The sequence below is a fragment of the Somniosus microcephalus genome, chromosome 12 (assembly GCF_052327205.1).
Source record: "Somniosus microcephalus isolate GS21.2 chromosome 12, FLI_Smic_1.0, whole genome shotgun sequence".
Lineage (NCBI taxonomy): Eukaryota > Metazoa > Chordata > Chondrichthyes > Squaliformes > Somniosidae > Somniosus > Somniosus microcephalus.
Genome location: NC_140998.1, coordinates 88,221,326 through 88,245,593, shown reverse-complemented (window position 1 = coordinate 88,245,593; position 24,268 = coordinate 88,221,326). Strand labels below are relative to the sequence as shown.

Here is a 24,268-nt window from a genome sequence, read left to right as displayed (position 1 = left end):
CTCTTCCTGGATGACAGCATACCTGCTCCTCTGCTACCCGCTCTGCTAGTGCCCTTGTCAGTGCCAAATAACCAGCTGAAACCCAGACTTCCCTGTCCCATGTTGAGATGCTGCAGTCTGCCCTCAAAGCCCAGAGCTGCTTGAGATCGCCCACCTTTGCTGTCTAAAGTGCCCTCATTGGAAGCTCAGCAGTTTTCCACCTCCCAAACTGTAGCCATTGGGGGTGCACAATTAAGTAATCCAGCGCACAATACAGCCATTTGGAGTTTGCACAAGTATGATTCTTAATTATTCCTGTTAACTATTGTGTACATATGGAATAGAGTTGTTGGAGTAAATTCTTTTTTCTCTGGATGTGGCATTGGTGGTGTCATTTATAGTCAAGGGACAGCAAGCTGTCAGGGCGAGGCTGGTTCTGGACCCAAGTGCAGACAGACAAGGCGAGAAGCAGGTATGCAGTCTTAAATAAAAGTACTTTACTAGAATCACACAGGTAAACAGTTACAAACATAGGAGCTCAAGACAAGCTACCACTAGGCAAATGGCTTGTCAAGACTGAGCACAGAGGGAAGAAACCACAGAACTTAAATACAAGCAAAAACAGGTGAAACCAATAAACCTGATAAAAGGCAGTTAAGTAAACTAGTAACAATTTAGCAAAGGGAAACAAACAAGTGAAGGTGCCATCTAGGGGTTACTGAGGGAACTAACCGGCACCCTCACACAAGATCCATAAAGCTGGACTGAAGGAAGTCAATCAGATAGTGGTCGTAAGGATGGTAATGATAAGTATGCGGTACTGTTGATGTATTGGGGATGGGAAGCATGGTTCAGGTGAAGCACTCTTGGATGAGTTGCTGTCAGAGCTCTGGCAGCTAGGGGCACTGGTGGTTGATGCTGCTCCTGCTCTTCCTCCTCTTTATAGTGCTCTTCCTCCTCCTCCACTTCTTGTTGCCCAGGTGGTGGTAAGAGCCGGTCTCTCAGTTTAGCAAAGTTATGCAGCACACGACCACAAATCTCCTCCGAAATGGTCCAGCCAGCGGAAGCGTTGCTTCAGCGTGCCGACTGTCTGCTCAGTTGTATTTCTGGTGGTGGTGTATGGCTTTCGTTGTAGATCGCCTCTGCATCTGTGCCTGGGTTCTTGAAAGGAGTCATGAGCCATGTCTGAAGAGGATATCCCTTGCTGCCAAGTAGCCAGCCTGTGACCTGTCAGCCTGATTGGAATAATGGCAGCACAGCGGACGGGTGCAGGATGAATGAAGCTTGTCAGCTGCCGGGAAACTGGGCACAGACCTGCATGATGCGATGCCCGGAGCCACGTCATGATTCAAAAAGTGACGCGGACAAGAGGAAGCCACTGATTGGGTGAGTACGGCCAGGTGAGTATTTATACTACTCTATAGTTTGACAATTAAGATTAATAGTTTATAAAATTTAGAAGGTCATAATTTTTGTGGTTATAGATTCTAAGGTCTCCGTTGTGTATCGGGGAGTGCTAGTAACCAAGGGCCCTTGAGTATATCATTTAATTGTAGTGTAATTAGTGGTATTGATTTGATTTAATTTAATTTAATTAAAGGGTACGTCATGGCAGGACAGCTTGGCCCTGTGGCATGCTCCTCCTGCGCTATGTGGGAAATCAGGAACACTTCCTGTGACCCTGACGACCATGTGTGCAGGAAGTGTATCCAGCTGCAGCTATTGACAGACCGCATTGTGGTGCTGCAGCTGTGAATGGATACATACTGGAGCATTCACGATGCTGAGGATATCGTGAATAGCACGTTTAGGGAGTTGGTCACACCGCAGGTAAAGGCTGCACAGGCAGGAAGGGAATGGGTGACCACCAGGCAGCGTAGTAGGCGCAGGCAGGGGTCCCCTGTGGCCATCCCCCTCTCAAACAGATATACCACTTTGGATATTGTTGAGGGAGATGGCTTATCGGGGGAAGGCAACAGCAGCCAACTTCCTGGCACCATGGGTGGTTCTGCTGCGCAGGACGGGAGGAAAAAGAGTGGGAGAGCTATAGTGATAGGGAATTCTATTGTAATGGGAATAGATAGGCGTTTCTGCGGCCGCAAATGAGACTCCAGGATGGTATGTTGCCTCCCTGGTGCAAGGGTCAAGGATGTCTCGGGGCGGCTGCAGGGCATTCTGGAGGGGGACGGTGAACAACCAGTTGTCATGGTGCATATAGGTACCAACGAGATAGGTAAAAAACGGGATGAGGTCCTAAAAGCTGAATATAGGGAGTTAGGAGGTAAATTTAAAAATAGGACCTCAAAGGTAGTAAGCTCAGGATTGCTACCAGTGCCACGTGCTAGTCAGAGTAGAAATAGAAGGATATTTCAGATGAATACATGGCTAGAGGAATGGTGCAAGGGGGAGGGATTCAAATTTCTGGGACATTGGAACCGGTTCTGGGGGAGGTGGGACCAGTACAAACTGGACGGTTTGCATCTGGGCGGGACTGGGACTGATGTCCTAGGGGGAGTGTTTGCTAGTGCTGTTGGGGAGGGATTAAACTAAAATGGCAGGGGGTTGGGAACCTCTGCAGGGAGACAGAGGAAAGGGAAGCAAGGATAGAAACAAAAGACAGGAAGGAGAAAAGCAAAAGTGGAATGCAGAGAAATCAAGGGTGTAAATCAAACAGGGCTACAGTAAATAATAATTCTAAAAGGAGTAAGAGTGTTAAAAAAACAAGCCTGAAAGTTTTGTGTCTTAATGCGAGGAGCATTCGTAATAAGGTGGATGAATTAGCTGCGCAAATAGATGTAAACGGATATGATATAATTGGGATTACGGACACATGGCTTCAGGGTGACCAAGGCTGGGAATTCAATATTCAGGGGTATTCAATATTCAGGAAGGACAGGCAAAAAGGAAAAGGAGGTGGGGTAGCATTGTTGGTTAAAGAGGAGATTAACACAATAGTAAGGAAGGATATTAGCTCTGATGATGTGGAATCTGTATGGGTAGAGCTGAGAAATACCAAGGGGCAGAAAACGTTAGTGGGAGTTGTATACAGACCCCCAAACAGTAATGCTGAGGTTGGGGATGGCATTAAACGGGAAATTAGAGATGCGTGCAATTAGGGCACAGCAGTTATCATGGGTGACTTTAATCTACATATAGATTGGGCTAACCAAATTAGTAACAATACTGTGCAAGAGGAATTCCTAGAGTGTATACGGGATGGTTTCCTGGACCAATATGTCAAGGAACCAACTAGAGATCAGGCCATCTTAGACTGGGCATTATGTAATGAAAAAGGATTAATTAGCAATCTTGTTATGCGAGGCCCCTTGGGGAGGAGCGATCATAACATGATAGAATTCTTCATTAAGATGGAGAGTGAAGTAGTTGACTCAGACTAGGGTCGTGAATTTAAATAAAGGAAACTACGATGTATGAAGTGCGAGTTGGCTACGATGGATTGGGGAACGTTACTTAAAGGGTTGACAGTGGATAGGCATTGGCAAACATTTAAAGATCGCATGGATGAACTACAGAATTTGTTCATCCCTGTTTGGCATAAAAATAAAACAAAAAAGGTGACTCAACCGTGGCTAACAAGGGAAATTAGGGAGAGGACATATAAATTGGCCAGAAAAAGCAGCAAACCTAGGATTGGGAGTAGTTTAGGATTCAGCAAAGGAGGACAAAGGGATTATTTAAGAGGGAGAAATAGAATATGAGAGTAAGCTTGCAGGGAACATAAAAAACTTGACTGTAAAAGCTTCTATAGATATGTGAAGAGAAAAAGATTGGTGAAGTTAAGCGTAGGTCCCTTGCAGTCAGAATCAGGGGAATTTATAATGGGGAACAAAGAAATGGCAGACCAATTAAATACATACTTTGGTTCTGTCTTCACAAAGGAGGACACAAATAACCTTCCAAGATGTCGGGGAACATAGGGTCTAATGAGAGGGAGGAATTGAATAAAATCAGTATTTGTAGGGAAATGGTATTAAGGAAATTGACGGGATTGAAGGCCGATAAATCCCCAGGGCCTGATAATCTACATCCTAGGGTACTTAAGGAAGTGGCCCTAGAAATAGTAGGTGCATTGCTGGTCATCTTCCAAAATTCTATAGACTCTGGAACAGTTCCCATGGATTGGAGGGTAGCTAATGTAACCCCACTATTTAAAAAAGGTGGTAGAGAGAAAACGGGGAATTATAGACCGGTAAGCCTGACATCGGTAGTGGGGAAAATGCTAAAGTCCATTATAAAAGATGTAATAGCAGAGCACTTGGAAAACACTGACAGGATCGGACAAAGCCAACATGGATTCACAAAAGGTAAATCATGCTTGACTAATCTACTGGAATTTTTTGAGGATGTAACTGGTAGAATAGATAAGGGAGAACCAGTGGATGTGGTGTATTTGGACTTTCAGAACATAAGAACATAAGAAATAGGAGCAGGAGTAGGCCAATCGGCCCCTCGAGCCTGCTCCGCCATTCAATAAGGTCATGGCTGATCTGATCCTAACCGCCAATCCACTATCACAGAACCATCTCCTGAATCTAACAGAATTAGACACACGAAATAGGAGCAGTATCAGGCTACACGGCCCCTGGGCCCGCTCTGCTACCCACAGGGCCATGACCGATCCGAACCTAGACTCATGTCCAAATTCCTGCCACCTCCCCGTAACCCTTAATTCCCTTTACTTCTAGGAAACTGTCTATTTCTGTTTTAAATTTATGTAATGATGTAGCTTCTACAGCTTTTTGGGGCAGCATATTCCATGGACCTACCACCCTCTGAGTGAAGTAGTGCCTCCTCATCTCAGTTTTGAAAGAGCAGCCCCTTATTCTAAGACTATGCCCCCTAGTTCTAGTTTCACCCATCATCGGGAACATCTTCCCCGCATCCACCCGATCCAACCCCTTCACAATCTTATATGTTTCAATAAGATCGCCTCTCATTCTTCTGAACTCCAATGAGTAGAGTCCCAATCTACTCAACCTCTCCTCATATGTCCATCCCCTCATCCCCGGGATTAACCGAGTGAACCTTCTTTGTACTGACTCGAGAGCAAGTATGTCCTTTCTTAAGTATGGACACCAAAACTGTACGCAGTATTCCAGGTGCGGTCTCACCAATACCTTGTACAACTGAAGCAATACCTCCCTATTTTTATATTCTATCCCCCTAGCAATGAAAGCCAACATTCCATTGGCCTTCTTAATCACTTGCTGCACCTGCATACTAACCTTTTGAGTTTCGTGCACCAGGACCCCCAGATCCCTTTGTACTTCAGTACTTTCCAGTTTCTTGCCATTAAGATAATAACTTGCTCTACGATTTTTCCTGCCAAAGTGCATAACCTCACACTTTCCAGTATTGTATTCCATCTGCCAAATCTCTGCCCACTTACTTAGCCTGTCGATGTCCCCTTCCAGGTTTTTTATGTCCTCCTCACTCACTACTTTCCCCCCCATTTTGTATCATCTGCAAACTTTGATATGTTACACTCGGTCCCCTCCTCCAAATCGTTAATATAGATTGTAAAGAGTTGGGGACCCAGCACTGACCCGTGCGGAACACCACTAGTTACTGATTGCCAGTCTGAGAATGAACCATTTATCCCAACTCTCTGCCTTCTGTTAGATAGCCAATCCTCTATCCATGCCAGAATATTACCCCCAATCCCGTGATTTTTTATCTTAAGCAATAATCTTTTGTGTGGCACCTTGTCAAATGCCTTTTGGAAGTCTAAATACACTACGTCCACTGGTTCCCCTTTATCCACCCTATACGTTACTTCCTCAAAGAACTCCAGCAAATTTGTCAAACATGACTTCCCCTTCATGAAACCATGCTGACTTTGTCCTATTAAATTATGATTATCCAAATATCCTGTTACTGCCTCCTTAATAATGGACTCCAAAATTTTACCTACCACAGATGTTAGGCTAACCGGTCTATAGTTTCCAGCCTTCTGTCTACTGCCCTTTTTAAATAAGGGTGTTACATTAGCAGTTTTCCAGTCTGCCGGGACCTTTGCCGAGTCCAGGGAGTTTTGGAAAATTATTACCAATGCATCCTCAATCCCTACCGCCACTTCCCTCAAGACCCTAGGATGTAAGCCATCAGGTCCAGGTGATTTATCCGCCTTGAGTCCCATTATTTTACCGAGTACCACTTCCTTAGTGATTTTAATCGTGTTTAGCTCCTCCCCCCCTTTAGCCCCCTGTTTGTCCAGTGTTGGGATATTCTTAGTGTCTTCTACTGTAAAGACTGATACAAAATATTCATTCAGTGTTTTTGCCATCTCCATATTTCCCACCATTAATTTCCCGGTCTCATCCTCTAAGGGACCAACATTTACTTTAGCCACCCTTTTTCTTTTTATATAACTATAAAAACTCTTACTATCTGTTTTTATATTTTTTGCTAATTTACTTTCATAATCTATCTTCCCTTTCTTAATCAATCTTTTTGTTATTTTTTGCTGTCTTTTAAAGTTTTCCCAATCCTCTATCCTCCCACTAGATTTGGCTACCTTATATGCCCTTGTTTTTAGTCGAATACTATCCTTAATTTCTTTACTTAGCCACGGATGGCTGTCTTTTCTTTTACACCCTTTTCTTCTCAGTGGAATATATTTTTTTTGAAAGTTGTTAAATAACTCCTTAAATGTACACCACTGATCATGTATCGTCTTACCCTTTAATCTATTTTCCCAATCCACTCTACTCAATTCCGCTCTCATACCTTCATAGTCTCCTTTATTCAAGCTTAGCACGCTTGTTTGAGATCCAACCTTCTCACCCTCTAATTGAATATGGAATTCAACCATGTTATGGTCACTCATTCCAAGGGGATCCTTTACTAGGACATTTTTAATTAATCCCATCTCGTTACACAGGACCAGATCTAAGGTTGCTTGCCCCCTGGTCGGTTCAGTTACATACTGCTCAAGAAACCCATCCCTAATACACTCAATGAACTCATCCTCAAGGCAGCCCTGCCCAATTTGATTTGTCCAATTAATATGATAGTTAAAATCCCCCATAATTATAGATGTTCCCTTATTACAAGCCTCAACTATTTCCTGATTGATACTCCGTCCAACAGAGTTGCCACTGTTCGGAGGCCTATAGACTACGCCCACTAGTGTTTTTTTCCCCTTATTATTCCTTACCTCCACCCAAACTGTTTCATTATCCTGATCTTTTGACCCAATATCATTTCTCTGTATTACAGTGATTCCTTCCTTTATTAACATAGCCACCCCACCTCCCCTTCCTTCCTGCCTGTCCTTCCTGATCGTTAAATAATCTGGTATGTTTAATTCCCAGGCATTGTCACCCTGCAGCCATGTTTCTGTAATGGCCACAAGATCATACCCATATGTAGTTATTTGTGCCATTAACTCGTCTATTTTGTTACGAATGCTACGTGCATTCAGATAGAGAACTTTCAAAGATGTTTTGTGACACTTAGTTCCTGCTTTTGCCCTTTTTATTACTTTACCTTTTACTCCATACCTTCTGCCCCTTCCTGACATGCTCTGGATTTTAATTTCCCCACTGCTACCTAGGTCTATGACCTTCTCTGTTGTCATTTTTATTATTTGCTCTCTAGGAACCTCCCCCCCACTAGTTAGTTTAAAGCCCTCTCTACAGCCCTAGTTGTATGATCCGCCAGGACTCTAGTCCCAGCACTGGCCAAGTGAAGCCCGTCCCAACGGAACAGCTCCCTCCTGCCCCAGTACTGGTGCCAGTGTCCCAGGAAGCAAAACCCATTTCTCCCACACCAGTCTTTGAGCCACGCATTTAACTCTCTAATTTTATTTGTCCTAGCCAAATTCGCTCGTGGCTCAGGCAATAATCCAGAGATTATTACCCTTGTGGTTCTGCTTTTTAATTTGGCCCCTAGGTGCTCAAACACCCTCAGCAGAACCTCCTTGTCCTATCTATGTCGTTGGTACCAACATGGACCACGACAACTGGATCCTCCCCCTCCCACTCCAAGTTTCTCTCCAGTCCAGAGGAGATGTCCTTAACCCTGGCACCGGGCAGGCAACACAGCCTTCGGGACTCTCGCTCTCGGCTGCAAAGAACTCTATCTATCCCCCTAACGATACTATCCCCTACCACTACAACATTTCTTTTAACCCCCCCCCCACTTGAATGGCCCCCTGCTCCATGGTGCTGTGGCCAGGTTGCTCATCCTCCCTGCAGTCCCTGCTCCTGTCCCCACAGGGAGTAAGAGCCTCGAACCTGTTGGACAAGTGCAAGGGTTGCGGCTCCTCCAACACTACCTCCTGGATCCCCGTACCTGCCTCACTTCCAGTCACACCATCCTGACCCTGGCCACGGACTACATCTGAATTAATTAATCTAATTGGTGTGACTACCTCGTGATACACAGAGTCCAGGTAACTCCCCCCCTCCCTGATGTGTCTCAGTGTTTGAAGCTCAGACTCCAGCTCTTCAACACGGAGCCGGAGTTCCTCGAGCAGCCAACACTTACTGCAAATGTGATCACTGTGAGCATCAATGGTGTTCACCAGCTCCCACATATTGCAGCAGCAACACATCGCCTGATCTCCCATTCTATGTAATTAATTAAAATGTATTAATTTATTCTTAAATATCCTCTGCCCCGATTCTAGATGGTGAATATCACACCTTAGAAACTATAAACCAAAGAGATTTAAGCTTAAAAGGGAGAAATACTTATCAACCAATCACTTACCTGCTTTCTGGTGACGTCACACTTGGATTACTTTTTACCTCTCTCCTTCCAGACTGGAGACTGGTACGCCTTACCTGGTCTCTGGGACTTTTATAGCCCCACTCTGCCGCTCAGGATTCCCACCGACGCTGTGAGGCCTTACCTGGTCTCTGGGACTTTTATAGCCCCGCTTTTGATAAGATCCCGCATAAGAGATTGGCGTACAATGTTAAAGCACATGGGATTGGGGGTAAGGTACTGACTTGGATAGAGAACTAGTTGGCAGACAGGAAGCAGAGTGTTGGAATAAATGGATCTTTTTCCAAGTGGCAGGTGTATTGATTTCTTTGTGGGTTCAATGATGAGACACTTATGAAAGAGAATGAGTTTTAATCTAAAGTCTGTTCAACTCTTTCATACAGCTTTTACAGGAGACACGATGTTGTGATGCATCTAGAACGAAACCGAAACTAAACCAGCTGCCTTGCTTCTCTCGGTCACATGCCCTCTGCTGGTCAGGCACAAGCAATCAATACATGCAATCATGCTATTAAGGCATCATAATCGAACAGGCAAATACCATCTCTATTTGCTGATATCATTACATCTCCTTTTCTTAAAACAAAAGTATTTTACTTTTAACTAACAACATGTTTTCTTTGTATTAATCTGCATTTTAACTGTAACACTTAGTGAACTTACATTATCATTATCATGGTCAAGGTTTTTTAACCTTGCTTTGTGGGTTCACATGAAATATGTCAATACACTAGAACTTGAAGAAAGAATAAGATAACATGACTTCCTTCTATAACAATAGTCCTTAAATTTGCTCAATGAGTCTCTCAGGAGGCTTCACGTGTCTTGAGGATTTTCTGATTGATTGTCCTTGAATCTGAGTTGTTGCCTCAGATGATGTGTTCTCAGCTGTGTGATCAGGTTGTTCAACAGTATCAGTCTCTTGACCTGCTGTGGCTGGTCCCATGAGAAGATCCCTACGATTTCTTCTCAGAACAGCACCCTCATCTGTCTGAATGGTGTATGATCTTGGTTGAACTTCACTCAGGACAGTCCCCTTCTGAGTCCATGTGTTTGTTTTGTCTTTCAACCTTACTTGGTCACCAGTGTGGAGTTCAGGTAGGTTTTGTGTTCCTCTGTCATAGTAGTACTTTTGCTTTTCTTTCTGTTGTTCTTTGAATTTCCTCACTTTCTCCCCCTCTTTTGTTTTCAGGAGGTTCTCCGGGATGGGTAGGTTTGACCTTAGCCGACGTCCCATCAGGAGTTGGGCTGGTGACATACCACACTCGAGCGGCGTTGTGCGGTATACAAGCATGCTTTGGTAGAAGTCAGTTCCACTGTCTTTTGCCTTGTACTTCAGTCTTTTCACTGTGTTTGCGGGCTCTCCTGGGTCAACAGCTCTGGACAACGTGTCTGCTGTATACATCAGCTTACCCGGTGTGTACGCAACATTCAGTTCATCATAGACTGTCTCTCCTTCGCTTTCCACAACGAGGACTCTCTTTACCAGGTTCAGTCTCTCACAGGCTTTTAAACCTGTGGACCCCTCCGGAGGGTCGCTGCCCTAAGCTTGACATGTATGCTCAAGCTGTCAGGAGATGCATCAACGCCAGATTCATCAGCCGCACTCACAAGACAGTCCAGAATGTCACCCGAGCACAACGCAACGCCATCCACGCTCTCAAGACCAACCGCAACATCGTCATCAAACCAGCAGAGACAAAGGAGGTGCCATCGTCATACAGAACAGAACGGACTATTGCAAAGAAGTATACCGACAACTGGACAACCAGGAACACTACAGACAGTTACCCGCAGATCCGACCAAAGAACACACCCGCCAACTCAACAGACTGATCAAAACCTTCGATCCAGACCTTCAAAGCATCCTACATGCTCTCATCCCACGTACTCCCCGCGTGGGAGACTTCTACTGCCTCCCAAAGATACACAAAGCCAACACACCTGGACGTCCTATCGCATCAGGAAACGGAACCCTGTGTGAGAACCTCTCTGGATATGTCGAGGGCATCCTGAAACCCATCGTACAGGGAACCCCCAGCTTCTGTCGCGACACTACAGACTTCTTACAGAAGCTCAGCACCCACGGACCAGTTGAACCAGGAACACTCCTCGCCACGATGGACGTCTCGGCACTCTACACCAGTATCCCCCACGATGACGGCATCGCTGCGACAGCCTCAGTACTCAACACCAACAACAGCCAATCTCCAGACGCCATCCTACAACTCACCCGCTTCATCCTTGACCACAATGTCTTCACCTTCGACAACCAGTTCTTTACCCAAACACACGGAACAGCCATGGGGACCAAATTCGCACCCCAATACGCAAACATCTTCATGCACAAGTTCGAGCAAGACTTCTTCGCTGCACAGGATCTCCAACCAACGCTATACACCAGATACATCGACGACATTTTCTTCCTATGGACCCACAGCGAAGAATCACTGAAAAGACTACACGATAACATCAACAAGTTCCATCCCACCATCAAACTCACCATGGACTACTCCTCAGAATCAGTCTCATTCCTGGACACACGAATCTCCATCAAAGACGGACACCTCAGCACTTCACTCTACCGCAAGCCCACGGACAACCTCACGATGCTTCACTTCTCCAGCTTCCACCCTAACCACGTTAAAGAAGCCATCCCCTATGGACAAGCCCTGCGAATACACAGGATCTGCTCAGACGAGGAGGAACGCGATGGACACCTACAGACACTGAAAGACGCCCTTGTAAGAACGGGATATGACGCTCGACTCGTCGATCGACAGTTCCGACGGGCCACAGCGAAAAATCGCATAGACCTCCTCAGAAGACAAACACAGGACACAACCAACAGAGTACCCTTCGTCGTCCAGTACTTCCCCGGAGCGGAGAAACTACGCCATGTTCTTCGCAGCCTTCAACATGTCATCGATGACGACGAACACCTCGCTAAGGCCATCCCCACGCCTCCACTACTCGCTTTCAAACAGCCGCCTAACCTCAAACAGACCATCGTTCGCAGCAAATTACCCAGCTTTCAGGAGAACAGCGACCACGACACCACACAACCCTGCCACAGCAACCTCTGCAAGACATGCCAGATCGTCAACACAGATACCATCATCACACGTGAGGACACCACCCACCAGGTACATGGTACATACTCATGTGACTCGGCCAACGTTGTCTACCTCATACGTTGCAGGAAAGGATGCCCCGGAGCATGGTACATCGGCGAGACCATGCAGACTCTGCGACAACGGATGAACGGACACCGCGCAACAATCACCAGGCAGGAGTGTTCCCTCCCAGTCGGGGAACACTTCAGCAGTCAAGGACATTCAGCCTCCGATCTTCGGGTAAGCATTCTCCAAGGTGGCCTTCGAGACACACGACAACGCAAAATCGTCGAGCAGAAACTGATAGCCAAGTTCCGCACCCATGAGGACGGCCTCAACCGAGATCTTGGGTTCATGTCACGCTACATGTAACCCCACCTGATGCAGGGTCATCCAGACTCGAGTCGACATTGGCTTGTTCTCTCTACACAGATGCGGCCGGACCTGCTGTGATTTCCAGCCAAAAAAAATGTTTTTTGTCTTTTTTTGTTTTTCATACAGACCCCAGCATCTGCAATATTTGACCCCTTGTGACCCCACCTCATTGTTCTTTGATGTAATGTTTCCCTGACTGACCTGTTTGGACACCATTCACACCTTTGACTGCTGTGATTATCTCTCTGCCAAGGTGTGATAAATGGCAGTTGGAAAGGTTACCTGTAAACATCTGACATGATTCTCTGACTATATAAGCTGTGTCTTTATGTATTTCTCCACTTCACCTGAAGAGGGAGCAGCGCTCCGAAAGCTTGTGATTTCAAATAAAGCTGTTGGACTATAACCTGGTGTTGTGTGACTTCTTACATTTGTCCACCCCAGTCCAACTCCGGCATCTCCACACCATGGCTTTTAAACCTAGTATGGCTTGCACATCCTTTGGCACCACGATTAATGCTAGCGTGTGCTCTCTGTCCTTGTGTGTCACTTTGACAATGCATCTTCCTTTCACTGGTATTTCAGTACCTGAGTATCCTGTCACTTTCACTTTGATTCCATGTATCTTTGGTCTGGGTCTAATTTTCTTAAAATCAGTCTCTGATATCACATTAACTTGTGCTCCAGTATCCAATTTAAATGGAATGTGTATGTCATTCACTTTTAGTGTCAACATCCAGTCTCTTTCTTCTTGTTTGTTTTCAGACACAACATCTACATAGAACTCCTCTATGTCGCTTTCATCTACTGCATGGACCTTGCTTTGTTGCACTTGGTTCTTGCAGCAACGGACATAATGGTTGTTTTTGTTGCAACTATTGCATGTTTTACCATATGCTGGACACTTTTTTGGTGGATGCTGTGTACCGCATCGACTACATGTCTTTCGATTGTCCCTTTCATTTTCGTTCGCTGGCCACGCCTCTTTTTTCACATTGGCGCTCTTTTTGTTAAACGGTTTGTATCCGTTCTTTCTCACTGCATCCATGTTGCAGCTATTGTCACTGAACAGCTCCTTTGCCTGCAACTTCACAGTCTCTGTAGCCCTACACAGTGCTATGGCTTTTCCCAGGTCTAGATCTTGCTCTCTTAGCAGTCTTTCCCTTAGACCATTATCTGGAATACCACACACCAGTCTGTCTTTTATCAGCGATTCTGTCAGTCCCCCCTATTCACATGATTTGCTTCGGTTTCTTAGTTCAGTCACATACTAATGAATAGACTCTCCTGTTTTCTGTACACATGTGAAAAATCTATGCCTCTCAAACGTCACATTACATTTAGGTATACAGTAGGCCTCAAACTGTTCCATTATTTTATCTAGCTTCATTTTGTCTCCATTAGCAGCGAATGTGAAGTTATTATACACCTCCAGCGCTTCATCACCCACGACATGTAAGAACACTGACGATTTCTTATTATCACTTTTCTCGTCAGCTCTGATTGCTGATAAATACAACCCCACACGTTGTTTGAATCTCCTCCAATTTTCAGCCACATTACCTGTCAACTGAAGCGTCGCCGGTGGGAGTAAACCTTCCATTTTTCACTTCGTTAGCTATTCTCTAATGGTAAGCAACGATGTTCTCTTTTGGCTTGCTAATCTGTGGAGAGCTGATTTAACTTCAGATTTTTTCTCTTCATCTCTTTCAATCACTTCTGACACCATGTATTGATTTCTTTGTGGGTTCAATGATGAGACATTTATGAAAGAGAATGAGTTTTAATCTAAAGTCTGTTCAACTCTTTCATACAGCTTTTACAGGAGACACGATGTTGTGATGCATCTAGAACGAAACCGAAACTAAACTAACTGCCTTGCTTCTCTTGGTCACATGCCCTCTGCTGGTCAGGCACAAGCAATCAATACATGCAATCATGCTATTAAGGCATCATAATCAAACAGGCAAATACCATCTCTATTTGCTGATATCATTACAGCAGGCAGTGACTAGTGGGGTACCGCAGGGATCGGCGCTAGGATCCCAGCTATTTACAATATATATTAATGATCTAGATGAGGGAACTAGATGTAATATCTCCAAGTTTGCAGACGACACATAGCTGGGTGGGCGTGTGTGCTATGAGGAGGATGCAGAGAAACTCGAGTATGATTTGGACAGTTTGGGTGATTGGGCAGATGCATGGCAGATGCAGTATAATGTGGATAAATGCGAGGTTATCCACTTTGGTGGCAAAAACAGGAAGACAGATTATTATCTGAACGGCAATAGATTGGGAGAAGGGGAAGTGCAATGAGACCTGGGTGTCCTTGTGCACCGGTCGCTGAAGGTAAGCATGCAGGTGCAGCAGGCGGTTAAGAAGGCAAATGGTATGTTGGCCTTCATAGCGAGAGGATTCGAGTACAGGAGCAAGGATGTCTTGCTGCAGTTGTACAGGGCCTTGGTGAGACCACACCTTGAGTATTGTGTGCAGTTTTGGTCGCCTTATCTGAGGAAGGATGTTCTTGCCATGGAGGGAGTGCAGCGAAGATTCACCAGACTGATACCTGGGATGGCAGGAATGACCTATGAAGAGAGATTGGGTCGATTAGGCTTATATTCGCTAGAGTTTAGAAGAATGAGAGGGGATCGCATTGAAACTTATAAAATTCTAACAGGACTAGACAGACTAGATGCAGGAAGGATATTCCCGATGGCGGGGGAGTCCAGAACCAGGAGTCACAGTCTAAGGATAAGGGGTAAGCCATTTAGGACTGAGATGAGGAGGAATTTCTTCACCCAGAGAGTGGTGAACCTGTGGAATTCTCTACCACAGAAGGCAGTTGAGGCCAACTTATTAAATATATTCAAGAGGGAGTTAGATATATTTCTTAAGGCTAAAGGGATCAAGGTATATGGGGAGAAAGCAGGGACAGGGTACTGAATTTGGATGATCAGCCATGATCACATTAAATGGCGAAACAGGCTTGCGGGGCCGAATGGCCTACTCCTGCTCCTATCTTCTATGTTTCTATGCCTGTGGTGCCAAACAAGCTGCACATTCAGGAAGTGGTATCCCTTTCTAGTCTGAAAGATGCCAGGCTGCTGATGGGGAGCACACATGGTAATGTGGGTGCAGTTTTTGGTACCTTGGACCCTGGCGAAGTCTAGTGCCTTCTTGTCCTGCTTCGCTCTGTCCATTGGGAATGTGACGTTTGTGTTCCTTCTAGCATAGGGAAACTCAGCGACCTCCCGGATACATCCGTGCACTGGTATCACTGCTGCAGCCTGGGAGGATCTTGTTGCATAAAAGCTGCGGACCACGATGACCTTGACCACCACAGGCAGTGCTGTTTCTGCCCTGGTTTGGGGCTCGAGATGTGGCTGCAGCAGATGTCATAGCTCCCCGACAGCATCCTTGGTAAAGCAAAGGTCCCCACGCATTGCTCCTCGGTCAAGTTGAGGTATGAGAAGTGTTCCCCAAAGACCCGCTATGGATATGGCCTCCTGCGCAGTGCCCTTTTCTCAGCTGCTCCTGAACTCTGCTGTCTTCTTCGCTGCTGCACCTCTTCCTCCAGCCCAAAAGGCAGACCTATCAGACCACCCATGACTGCAATAAACGTGTTTCAAAAACAGTCCCGCACCAGCACAAAGTTGTTCCCAGAAGTCATATTTCACTTGTGGAATACAGAAAATAGGCAAAGAAAAGGCCCAGAAGTTAACCAGCAGCCTTAGAGGATAAACCAGCAACTTACTTCTATGGAGTGGATGAGCCCTTTTAAATAGTGTTCCTGCAGGGTCTTTGCTGACTCTTAGCGCCATGATTTGTTGGGCGAGTTTATCACATAGCGAATCATGTGCAGGGGCAGACAAATTTCACAAAAGCATTCTACAACAAGCGTAGGACCCTTATTTTAATATTTCCGGCACGCCTATAGGTTGCCTATTGAGCAGCCCGATCCAATATGGCGAGCACGCACTTCAGGCACAGAATAAGCACGTGCATGCCATCCGCAACATTGGATTCTTAGATGCCTGTAAAACGGGCACAACGCAATTGGATTTCTAGGCCGTGGTGCCCAAATAAGTGTGCAAATTTAATGGCCTGTAATTTGCGGTCTGCGGCGAAGAAAAGGCATTCGCTGCTGGGCCCAAATTAAGCTCGCGATCTCTGTGTCGAGAAGTTCGGGTTTTCTGACACGTAATTGAAATCAACGCAAGTTAAGGGGATTCCCAGCGAAGAGCTGCTGTGACATCAACATGCTGTGTAAGCAGCCAATCAAAATGCAGAATACTCACAGACAGGAAATGGGTAAGCTCCTTTGAGTCTAACTTTTTGAAAATGTTAGAGGAAGCAAAACAAAGATTGGGGCTCTCGCATGGGGAAAAGGTAAACCTGAAATAAAGATGAACGAACTTAAATTTTTAATTTTTTTTTTAAGTTTCTTAAAAATATTGCTTTTTATTAAAATGAATTAATTTGACACGCCACAAAATTAAAATTTGTTTTTTAGAGCCATAACCTTTGTTTAGCAGTCAATACGCTGTTAAAACCCCAGTTACACCTAATCCAAAAGGGTCTAACTTTTAGTGGGACATTTACTGCAGAAGAGCTGAAATTTTTGTCAGTTTCCATGATTTAAGAGAGTACACTGATCGCCAGCTCTGTGGGATAGGGCGGGGAGTGCAAAGCACAGCCTGTGGAGAAACAGTGAATGACTGATTGCAACTTCAGGATTTCCGCGTTAGGCTGCGCATGCACTAAATCCTGAAGTTGCGGTCAGTTTCAAAGGTGAAATGACAGCGAACGCTGCCAGTTTGCCATCATCAGGACCGCCAATTCCGGGCCAATATGTTGTATAGATATATGCTGAATTCAGAATGATAAAGGGTGCATGTGTAGAGATGAACAGATGAGTGAAACTACACACCATTTACTACATTAGGATGAACCAGTCATATTTTTTTGTATCATTCCTTTTCTCAGCCCTATACAACAAAAGGCAGGAGCACGATATGATGATATTGTATCCCTGTTGAATAACGTGATGGACGAGCGAACCAGTAACCAAATTACATTGAATGAAACATATGACAACATAAGAAAAACTCAACAGCAAACTCTTCATGTAACCAGAGATATTGCAGATTTGAAAGAGGATATGGAGCAGAAACAAAAAAAGTTTGAATTAGAAAAAGAATCCTTGACAGCAAAGGTAATTTCCTCTTGTGTTCTAAAGGAAAAAATGAAATTCTGTTCTACATTTTGAAATGAATTTAAATATTAACACAAATATATTTAGTTACAAATTTAAATTCAGAAATCTCTTTAACATTGCTTTTTAATCAAAAAATAGTTTCCCTGGGCATTTATGAGTCAGCGGCCTGGAATTTCCTGTGCATTTGCGCCCAGAGACACGCGCAATATAGGCGCAAATCAAATACGCGGCCTGGACGATTGGGTGTAAGTGAGTTATATGCGCAACTACAATACGGCCAAATCTCCTCGATCTTTCACGATCGCCTATTGATCCTTCTGCCCGAACACATCTTCGCCCATAATAAAGGCCCACCTCCAGGTTACAGAGCCTTGCATGCAAGTTTTCTACGGTTGCCTTTGCTCAGAGGCCCTCTTCAAATTATGACCCGAATTTCAGGCGCAGCAGGAAACCGGGGCATTTTTCTGGTGTTTTAGCAGGTTTTCGAGCGTTTTTTTCTTTGAATGGGTTTTTATGGCATGAGTATAAGTCACATTGAAAATTAAAAATCTTCCCCATTGCAGGTTCTTAAACATGCTATGCCTGGTGTGCATGAATGATGGTTAAATGAGTTGGAACTTTAATTTTCATATTTAAAGAAATATGTGATCTGAAATCGCCACATTCCTTGGGCCTCAATTGTTTACGTTAATTTGCACCTATTTTACATACGAGTGTATTCTAATAAGATTTTCAAGCGTAACAGAATAGGCACAGGAATAGCCGCATTTTCGGGTCTAACTGCCAGGCTGCATCCACAGAGGAAATTCCAGGCATAAAACTCTATAGGAAAACAATGAGATTTGTGTTTATTTGAACTTGCTTCTATGACACCTTAATTTTCAATGGTATGCTTACATGCAGTTTATATTTTGACATGTTTGTAATCTCCATATAAATAAAAGTAAAATTTAGGAAAAAAATATTTTATTTTAGTTTACAGAAATACATCTACAGGTTCAGGATCAGAACACAATTAATATTGACAAGAGAAACAAACTTGACGAGTTAAATGTGGAATTGTACAAGTTGAATGATAATGTGACGCTCCACAAAGAGGTAAGAGTTACAGTAAGACTTAAAATATCATTAATACAAAAGCAAAATATGACAGATGCTGGAAATCTGAAATAAAAACTGAAAATGCTGGAAATCCTCAGCAGGCCAGGCAGCATCTGTAGAGAGAGAAACAGAGTTAATGTTTCAGGTTGATGACCTTTTGTCAGAACTGGAAAAATTTAGAGATGCCACAGGTTTTAAGCAAGTGCAGAGGCAGGGAGAGGGGAGTAAAGAACAAAAGGGAAGGTATGATAGGGTGGAAGGCAGGAGAGATTAAATGGCAAAAGGGATCTCTCTGTCCCTGGCCTCCTGCACTGTTCCAGTGAAGCTCAATGGGTACTGAATTTGGATGATCAGCCATGATTGCATTGAATGGCGGAGCAGGCTCGAGGGGCCGAATGGCCTACTCCTGCTCCTATCTTCTATGTTTCTATGATAGTGCAAGGCGAAAGGAGATGGTAATGGGCCAATGAATTCTAAAGATTCACCACTCTCTGGGTGAAGAAACTTCTCCTCATCTCAGTCCTAAATGGCCAACCCCTTATTCTGAGACTGTGACCCCTGGTTCTAGACTCCCCAGCCAGAGGAAACATCCTGCATCTACCCTGTCAAGCCTTGTAAGAATTTTATATGTTTCAATGAGATCACTTCTCATTCTTCTAAACTCTAGAGAATATAAGCCTAGTCTACTCAATCTGTCCTCATAGGACAATCCCCCCATCCCAGGAACCAGTCTGGTGAACCTTCGTTGCACTCCCTCTATGGCAAGATAAGGAGACCAAAACTGTACACAATACTCCAGGTGTGGTATCACCAGGGCTTTATATAATTGCAGTAAGACGTCTTTACTCTGGATGATGGGTGCAAGTGTGGAGTGGTAAGTATGTTAGGTGAGTGCTAAGTGTTATAAAATGTTCACTTACCTTTGTTTCTGCCTACAGCCTTCAGCCGCGGTGGATCCAGAATCCCGACATCTTCATTGTAGATTTCACAGACGGTCTGTTGGATCCTCCGAACCAACAGCCAGGTGATTTCTGCAAAGTTGAAAGGCTTGATGAGTCCTAAACACAAGGACTCATCAAACTACAGAGAATGTCAGTGTTTGACAGCTTCACAGAGCTGTCAAACGCTGACATTTCTTCTTTCAAGAAATCTTGACAGATGGCACGTCAGACGTTGACGTGCTCTGTCAGTGACTTCCCCCTAAGAATCAGGGGAAATTACAGTCAGAATCAGGGGAATTTATAATGGGAAACAAAGAAATGGCAGGCCAACTAAATTCATACTTTGGTTCTGTCTTCACAAAGGAGGACACAAATAACCTCCCAGAGATGCCAGGGAACATAGGGCCTGATGAAAGGGTGGAACTGAAAGAAATCAGTATTTGTAGGGAAATGGTGTTAGGAAAATTGATGGGACTAAAGGCCGATAAATCCCCAGGGCCTGATAATCTACATCCCAGGGTACTTAAGGAAGTGGCCCTGGAAATAGTAGATGCATTGCTGGTCATCTTCCAGAACTCGATAGACTCTGGAACAGTACCCATGGATTGGAGGGTAGCTAATGTTACCCCACTATTCAAAAAAGGTGGTCGAGAAAAAGCGGGGAATTATAGACCGGTAAGCCTGACATCGGTAGTGGGGAAAATGCTAGAATCCATTATAAAAGATGTAATAGCAGAGCACTTGGTAAGCAGTGACAGGATCGGACAAAGTCAACATGGATTTACAAAAGGTAAATCATGCTTGACTAATCTACTGGAATTTTTTGAGGATGTAACTGGTAAAATAGATAAGGGAGAACCAGTGGATGTGGTGTATTTGGACTTTCAGAAGGCTTTCGATAAGGTCCCACATAAGAGATTAGCGTGCAAAATTAAGGCACATGGGATTGGGGGCAAGGTATTGACTTGGATAGAGAACTGGTTGGCGGACAGAAAGCAAAGAGTTGGAATAAACGGGTCGTTTTCCGAGTGGCAGGCAGTGACTAGTGGGGTACCGCAAGGATCGGTCCTAGGACCCCAGCTGTTCACAATATATATTAATGATCTGGACGAGGGAATTGGATGTAATATCTCCAAATTTGCAGACGACACAAAGCTGGGTGGGAGGGTAAGCTGTGAGGAGGATGTCGTGAAACTCCAGTACGACTTGGACAGATTGGGTGATTGGGCAGAAACATGGCAAATGCACTATAATGTGGATAAATGTGAGGTTATCCACTTTGGTGGCAAAAACAGGAAGGCAGATTATTATTTGAATGGCAATAGATTGGGAGAAGGGGAAGTGCAAAGAGACCTGGGTGTTCTTGTGCACCAGTCGCTGAAGGTAAGCATGCAGGTGCAGCAGACGGTTAAGAAGGCAAATGGTATGTTGGCCTTCGTAGCAAGAGGGTTCGAGTACAGGAACAAGGATGTCTTGCTACAGTTGTACAGGGCCTTGGTGAGACTGCACCTTGAGTACTGTGTGCAGTTTTGGTCGCCTTACCTGAGGAAGGACGTTCTTACGATGGAAGGAGTGCAGCGAAGATTCACCAGGCTGATACCTGGTATGGCAGGAATGACGTATGAGGAGAGATTGTGTCGACTGGGCTTATACTCACTGGAGTTTAGAAGATTGAGAGGGGATCTCATCGAAACTTATAAAATTCTGTCAGGCCTGGACAGACTAGATGTAGGAAGGATGCTTATGATGGCCGGGGAGTCCAGAACCAGGGGTCATAGTCTAAGGATAAGGGGTAAGCCATTTAGGACTGAAATGAGGAGGAATTTCTTCACCCAGAGAGTGGTTAACCTGTGGAATTCTCTGCCACAGAGGGCGGTGGAGGCCAGTTCATTAAATATATTCAAAAAAGAGTTGGATATATTTCTTAAGGCTAAAGGGATCAAGGGATATGGGGAGAAGGCAGGGACAGGGTACTGAATTTGGATGATCAGCCATGATCTCATTGAATGGCGGAGCAGGCTCGAAGGGCCGAATGGCCTACTCCTGCTCCTATCTTCTATGTTTCTATGAGACCCGGCAAGCAGCAGTCTGGCCTCCATCACGTCTCCATTGAGAAAATCCAGCCCAAAATATTTGTTTAATTTCTCTGCCATTTCTTTGTTTCCCATTATAATTTCTCCTGTCTCAGCCTGTAAGGGACCCACATTTACTTTCGCTAATCTTTTCCTTTTTACATACCTGTAGAAGCTTTTACAGTCTGTTTTTATGTCTCTCGCTAGTTTACTTTCACATTCCATTTTCCCTTTATCAATTTCTTGGTCCTCCTTTGCTGAATTCTAAAATCCTCCCAATTCTCAGGCTTACTACTCTTTTTGGCAGCATTATAAGCCTCTTCATTTGATCTAATACTATCCTTCTCTTGTTAGCCACAGTTGGACAACTTTTCCTGTGGGGTTTTTGTGCCTTAAAGGAATGTATATTTGTTGTAAGTTATGTATTAATTCTTTAAATGCTAGCCATTGCTCGTCCACTGTCATTCCTTTTAATGTAGTTTCCCAATCTTCCTTAGCCAACTCGCCCCTCATACCTACGTAGTTTGCTTTGTTTAGATTTAAGACCCTAGTTTTGGATTTAACTAAATCACTTTCAAACTCAATATAAAATTCCATCATATTATGGTCACTCTTCCTTAAAGGCCCCTTTACTACAGGGTTGTTAATTAACCCTTTCTCGTTGCACAATACTAGATCTAAAATAGCCTGTTCCCTAGTTGGTTCCTCAACATACTGATCTAGAAAACTATCTTGCATACATTCCATGATCATCCTCCACACTATTACTGCAAATTTGGTTTGCCCATTCCATTTGCCAAAAACCATCACAGTATTAAGGACCATATTTGCCAGGAATGGGCTGCCGGAACAGATATGTTCTGATAATGGACCGCAATTTGTGTCCGAAGAATTCAGAAAGTTCTTAAAGAACAATGGGGTAAAGCACTACACGTCCGCCCCATACCATCCCGCCACCAATGGATTGGCTGAAAGGTTTGTCCAGACCTTTAAGAAGGCCATAAAGGCCATGGGTAATGAAGACATAAAACTTCAGCACAAGGTGGATAACTTCTTATTTGCATATAGGAATGCAACACATATGGTTACAAACCAAACTCCCGCCATGATGTTCTACAATAGAAACCTAAGATGCCGGCTGGATTTGGTCAAGCCCAACATCCGAAGGGACGTGGAGAACCGGCAGTTTCAGGGCATGAATGAAAGGCCAACTAGGGCCTTCCAGATAGGCCAACCGGTTTTGGCCCGGGACTACCGTACCGATAAATGGCAGCCTGGAACTATCTGCACACGACTAGGACCACTGATGTATACCGTGGACATCGGAGAAAGCATAATAAGGCGCCATGCTGACCAAATCATCAAGTCATCCGAAAAGGGACAACCTACACCACCATGCTATACATCTAACGATGAAGTAGAGATACCCATATCTACCTCCGATCCGGTGATACTGGAACCCGATGAACCCGACACTGGCCTTCAAGCCGAATCAGCCTTGCCAGAAGAACCTACTACACCACCAGAAACTACTACACCCCCGAGGCGTTATCCGGACCGAGTCAGGAAGCCTCCTGAGAGACTAACTTATAATTAATTAATACAGCAATGTATATTATTTTGCATCTAACATGTAATTAATAATTACTTAAAATATGATGTACTAGTTAGCTAGAAGGGGAGGAATTGTGGTGTATGTGCCTTTAAGAGCAATTGTGGTGTATGTGCCTTTAAGAGCCCCAGGTGTGCGTAATGCCGGTAATTGCCACTTGGGCTATATAAGCCTGTGTATTGTGTATATCCTTTAGAACCCCCCCCAGACTTGCTTAGTAAATACCTATGAACCAACTCCTGTCTTCAGTGTCTTTATCTACACACGGACACTACAACAACAAAACAGAGCGAGCCAGGACAGGAGCAGGGACAGCCTCAATAGCCCACCTGACCCCCTGGGAGGAGGCCGCCCTGGAAATCATCGGCATTGAGGATGATTCGCGTGTGGGGGACGGACAGACGGGTGCAACACAGCAAGCTGGTGACAGAAAAGTTTCCCATCTCTCTGACATTGCATGAATCGCTGATAATGATTGTGAAGCTGTAACAGATGCACTTATGAGCATCTGCAAAAAGCTATGTGCATGTAGCCTTTGCATCAAATCTCTGACTCTTTCTTTTACTCCCCCACAGGACTATCACAAGCATCCGTCCCCCCTAGCCAGGAAGAAGAGGCTGAGCAACCAGACTCCTCAGAGGAAGCTGCAACCTCTGAGGGCGCAGCATCAGCAGAATTCAGCGCGCCCAGCATCAGCGCAGACACTCACACCTTCAGGACATAGAGTAGTGTTATCACCTGGTGTATCACAGCTCACAAGTGAGCATCAGCAGATTGTGGAGACAGGGACAGCAGTGGAGAGTCCTACTCGGAGGGCGCAGGACTCTGCCAGCTCGGCTCAGCAGCATGTCGACCCTCTGCCTCTGGGTCCATCCATAAGATCAGAGGTGAAGGAACTCCAGGCACAGATGCAGGAGTCTCTGGCAGGTTTTGATTCTAGGGTCACTGCGAGTGTGGAGCGAATGAAGGAGTCCATAGCAAACATGAGCAGAGCCTTTGTGGAGTCATTGGCGCATGAATGCATCAACACGGAAAGGATGGCTACCTCCGTGGAAACGATTGCTACCTCTGTGGTAAGGCTGGCTACCATACAG

General features: G+C 44.8%; 1 protein-coding gene across 7 annotated transcripts in view; it reads left to right on the top strand.

The window, feature by feature from the left end:
- ccdc175 (coiled-coil domain containing 175) overlaps positions 1-24,268 on the top strand; it is a 138,415-nt gene that overhangs the window by 30,187 nt on the left and 83,960 nt on the right. For 6 of the 7 annotated variants that reach the window (XM_086003297.1, XM_086003296.1, XM_086003294.1 and 3 more), the window contains 2 exons: positions 17,217-17,445; positions 18,424-18,546. In XM_086003297.1, coding sequence (XP_085859423.1) covers positions 17,217-17,445; positions 18,424-18,546 — 352 coding nt within the window. Of the gene's footprint in view, positions 1-9,928; positions 13,133-17,216; positions 17,446-18,423; positions 18,547-24,268 lie in introns of those variants that run through there. The other variant, XM_086003293.1, reaches the window with a different exon arrangement.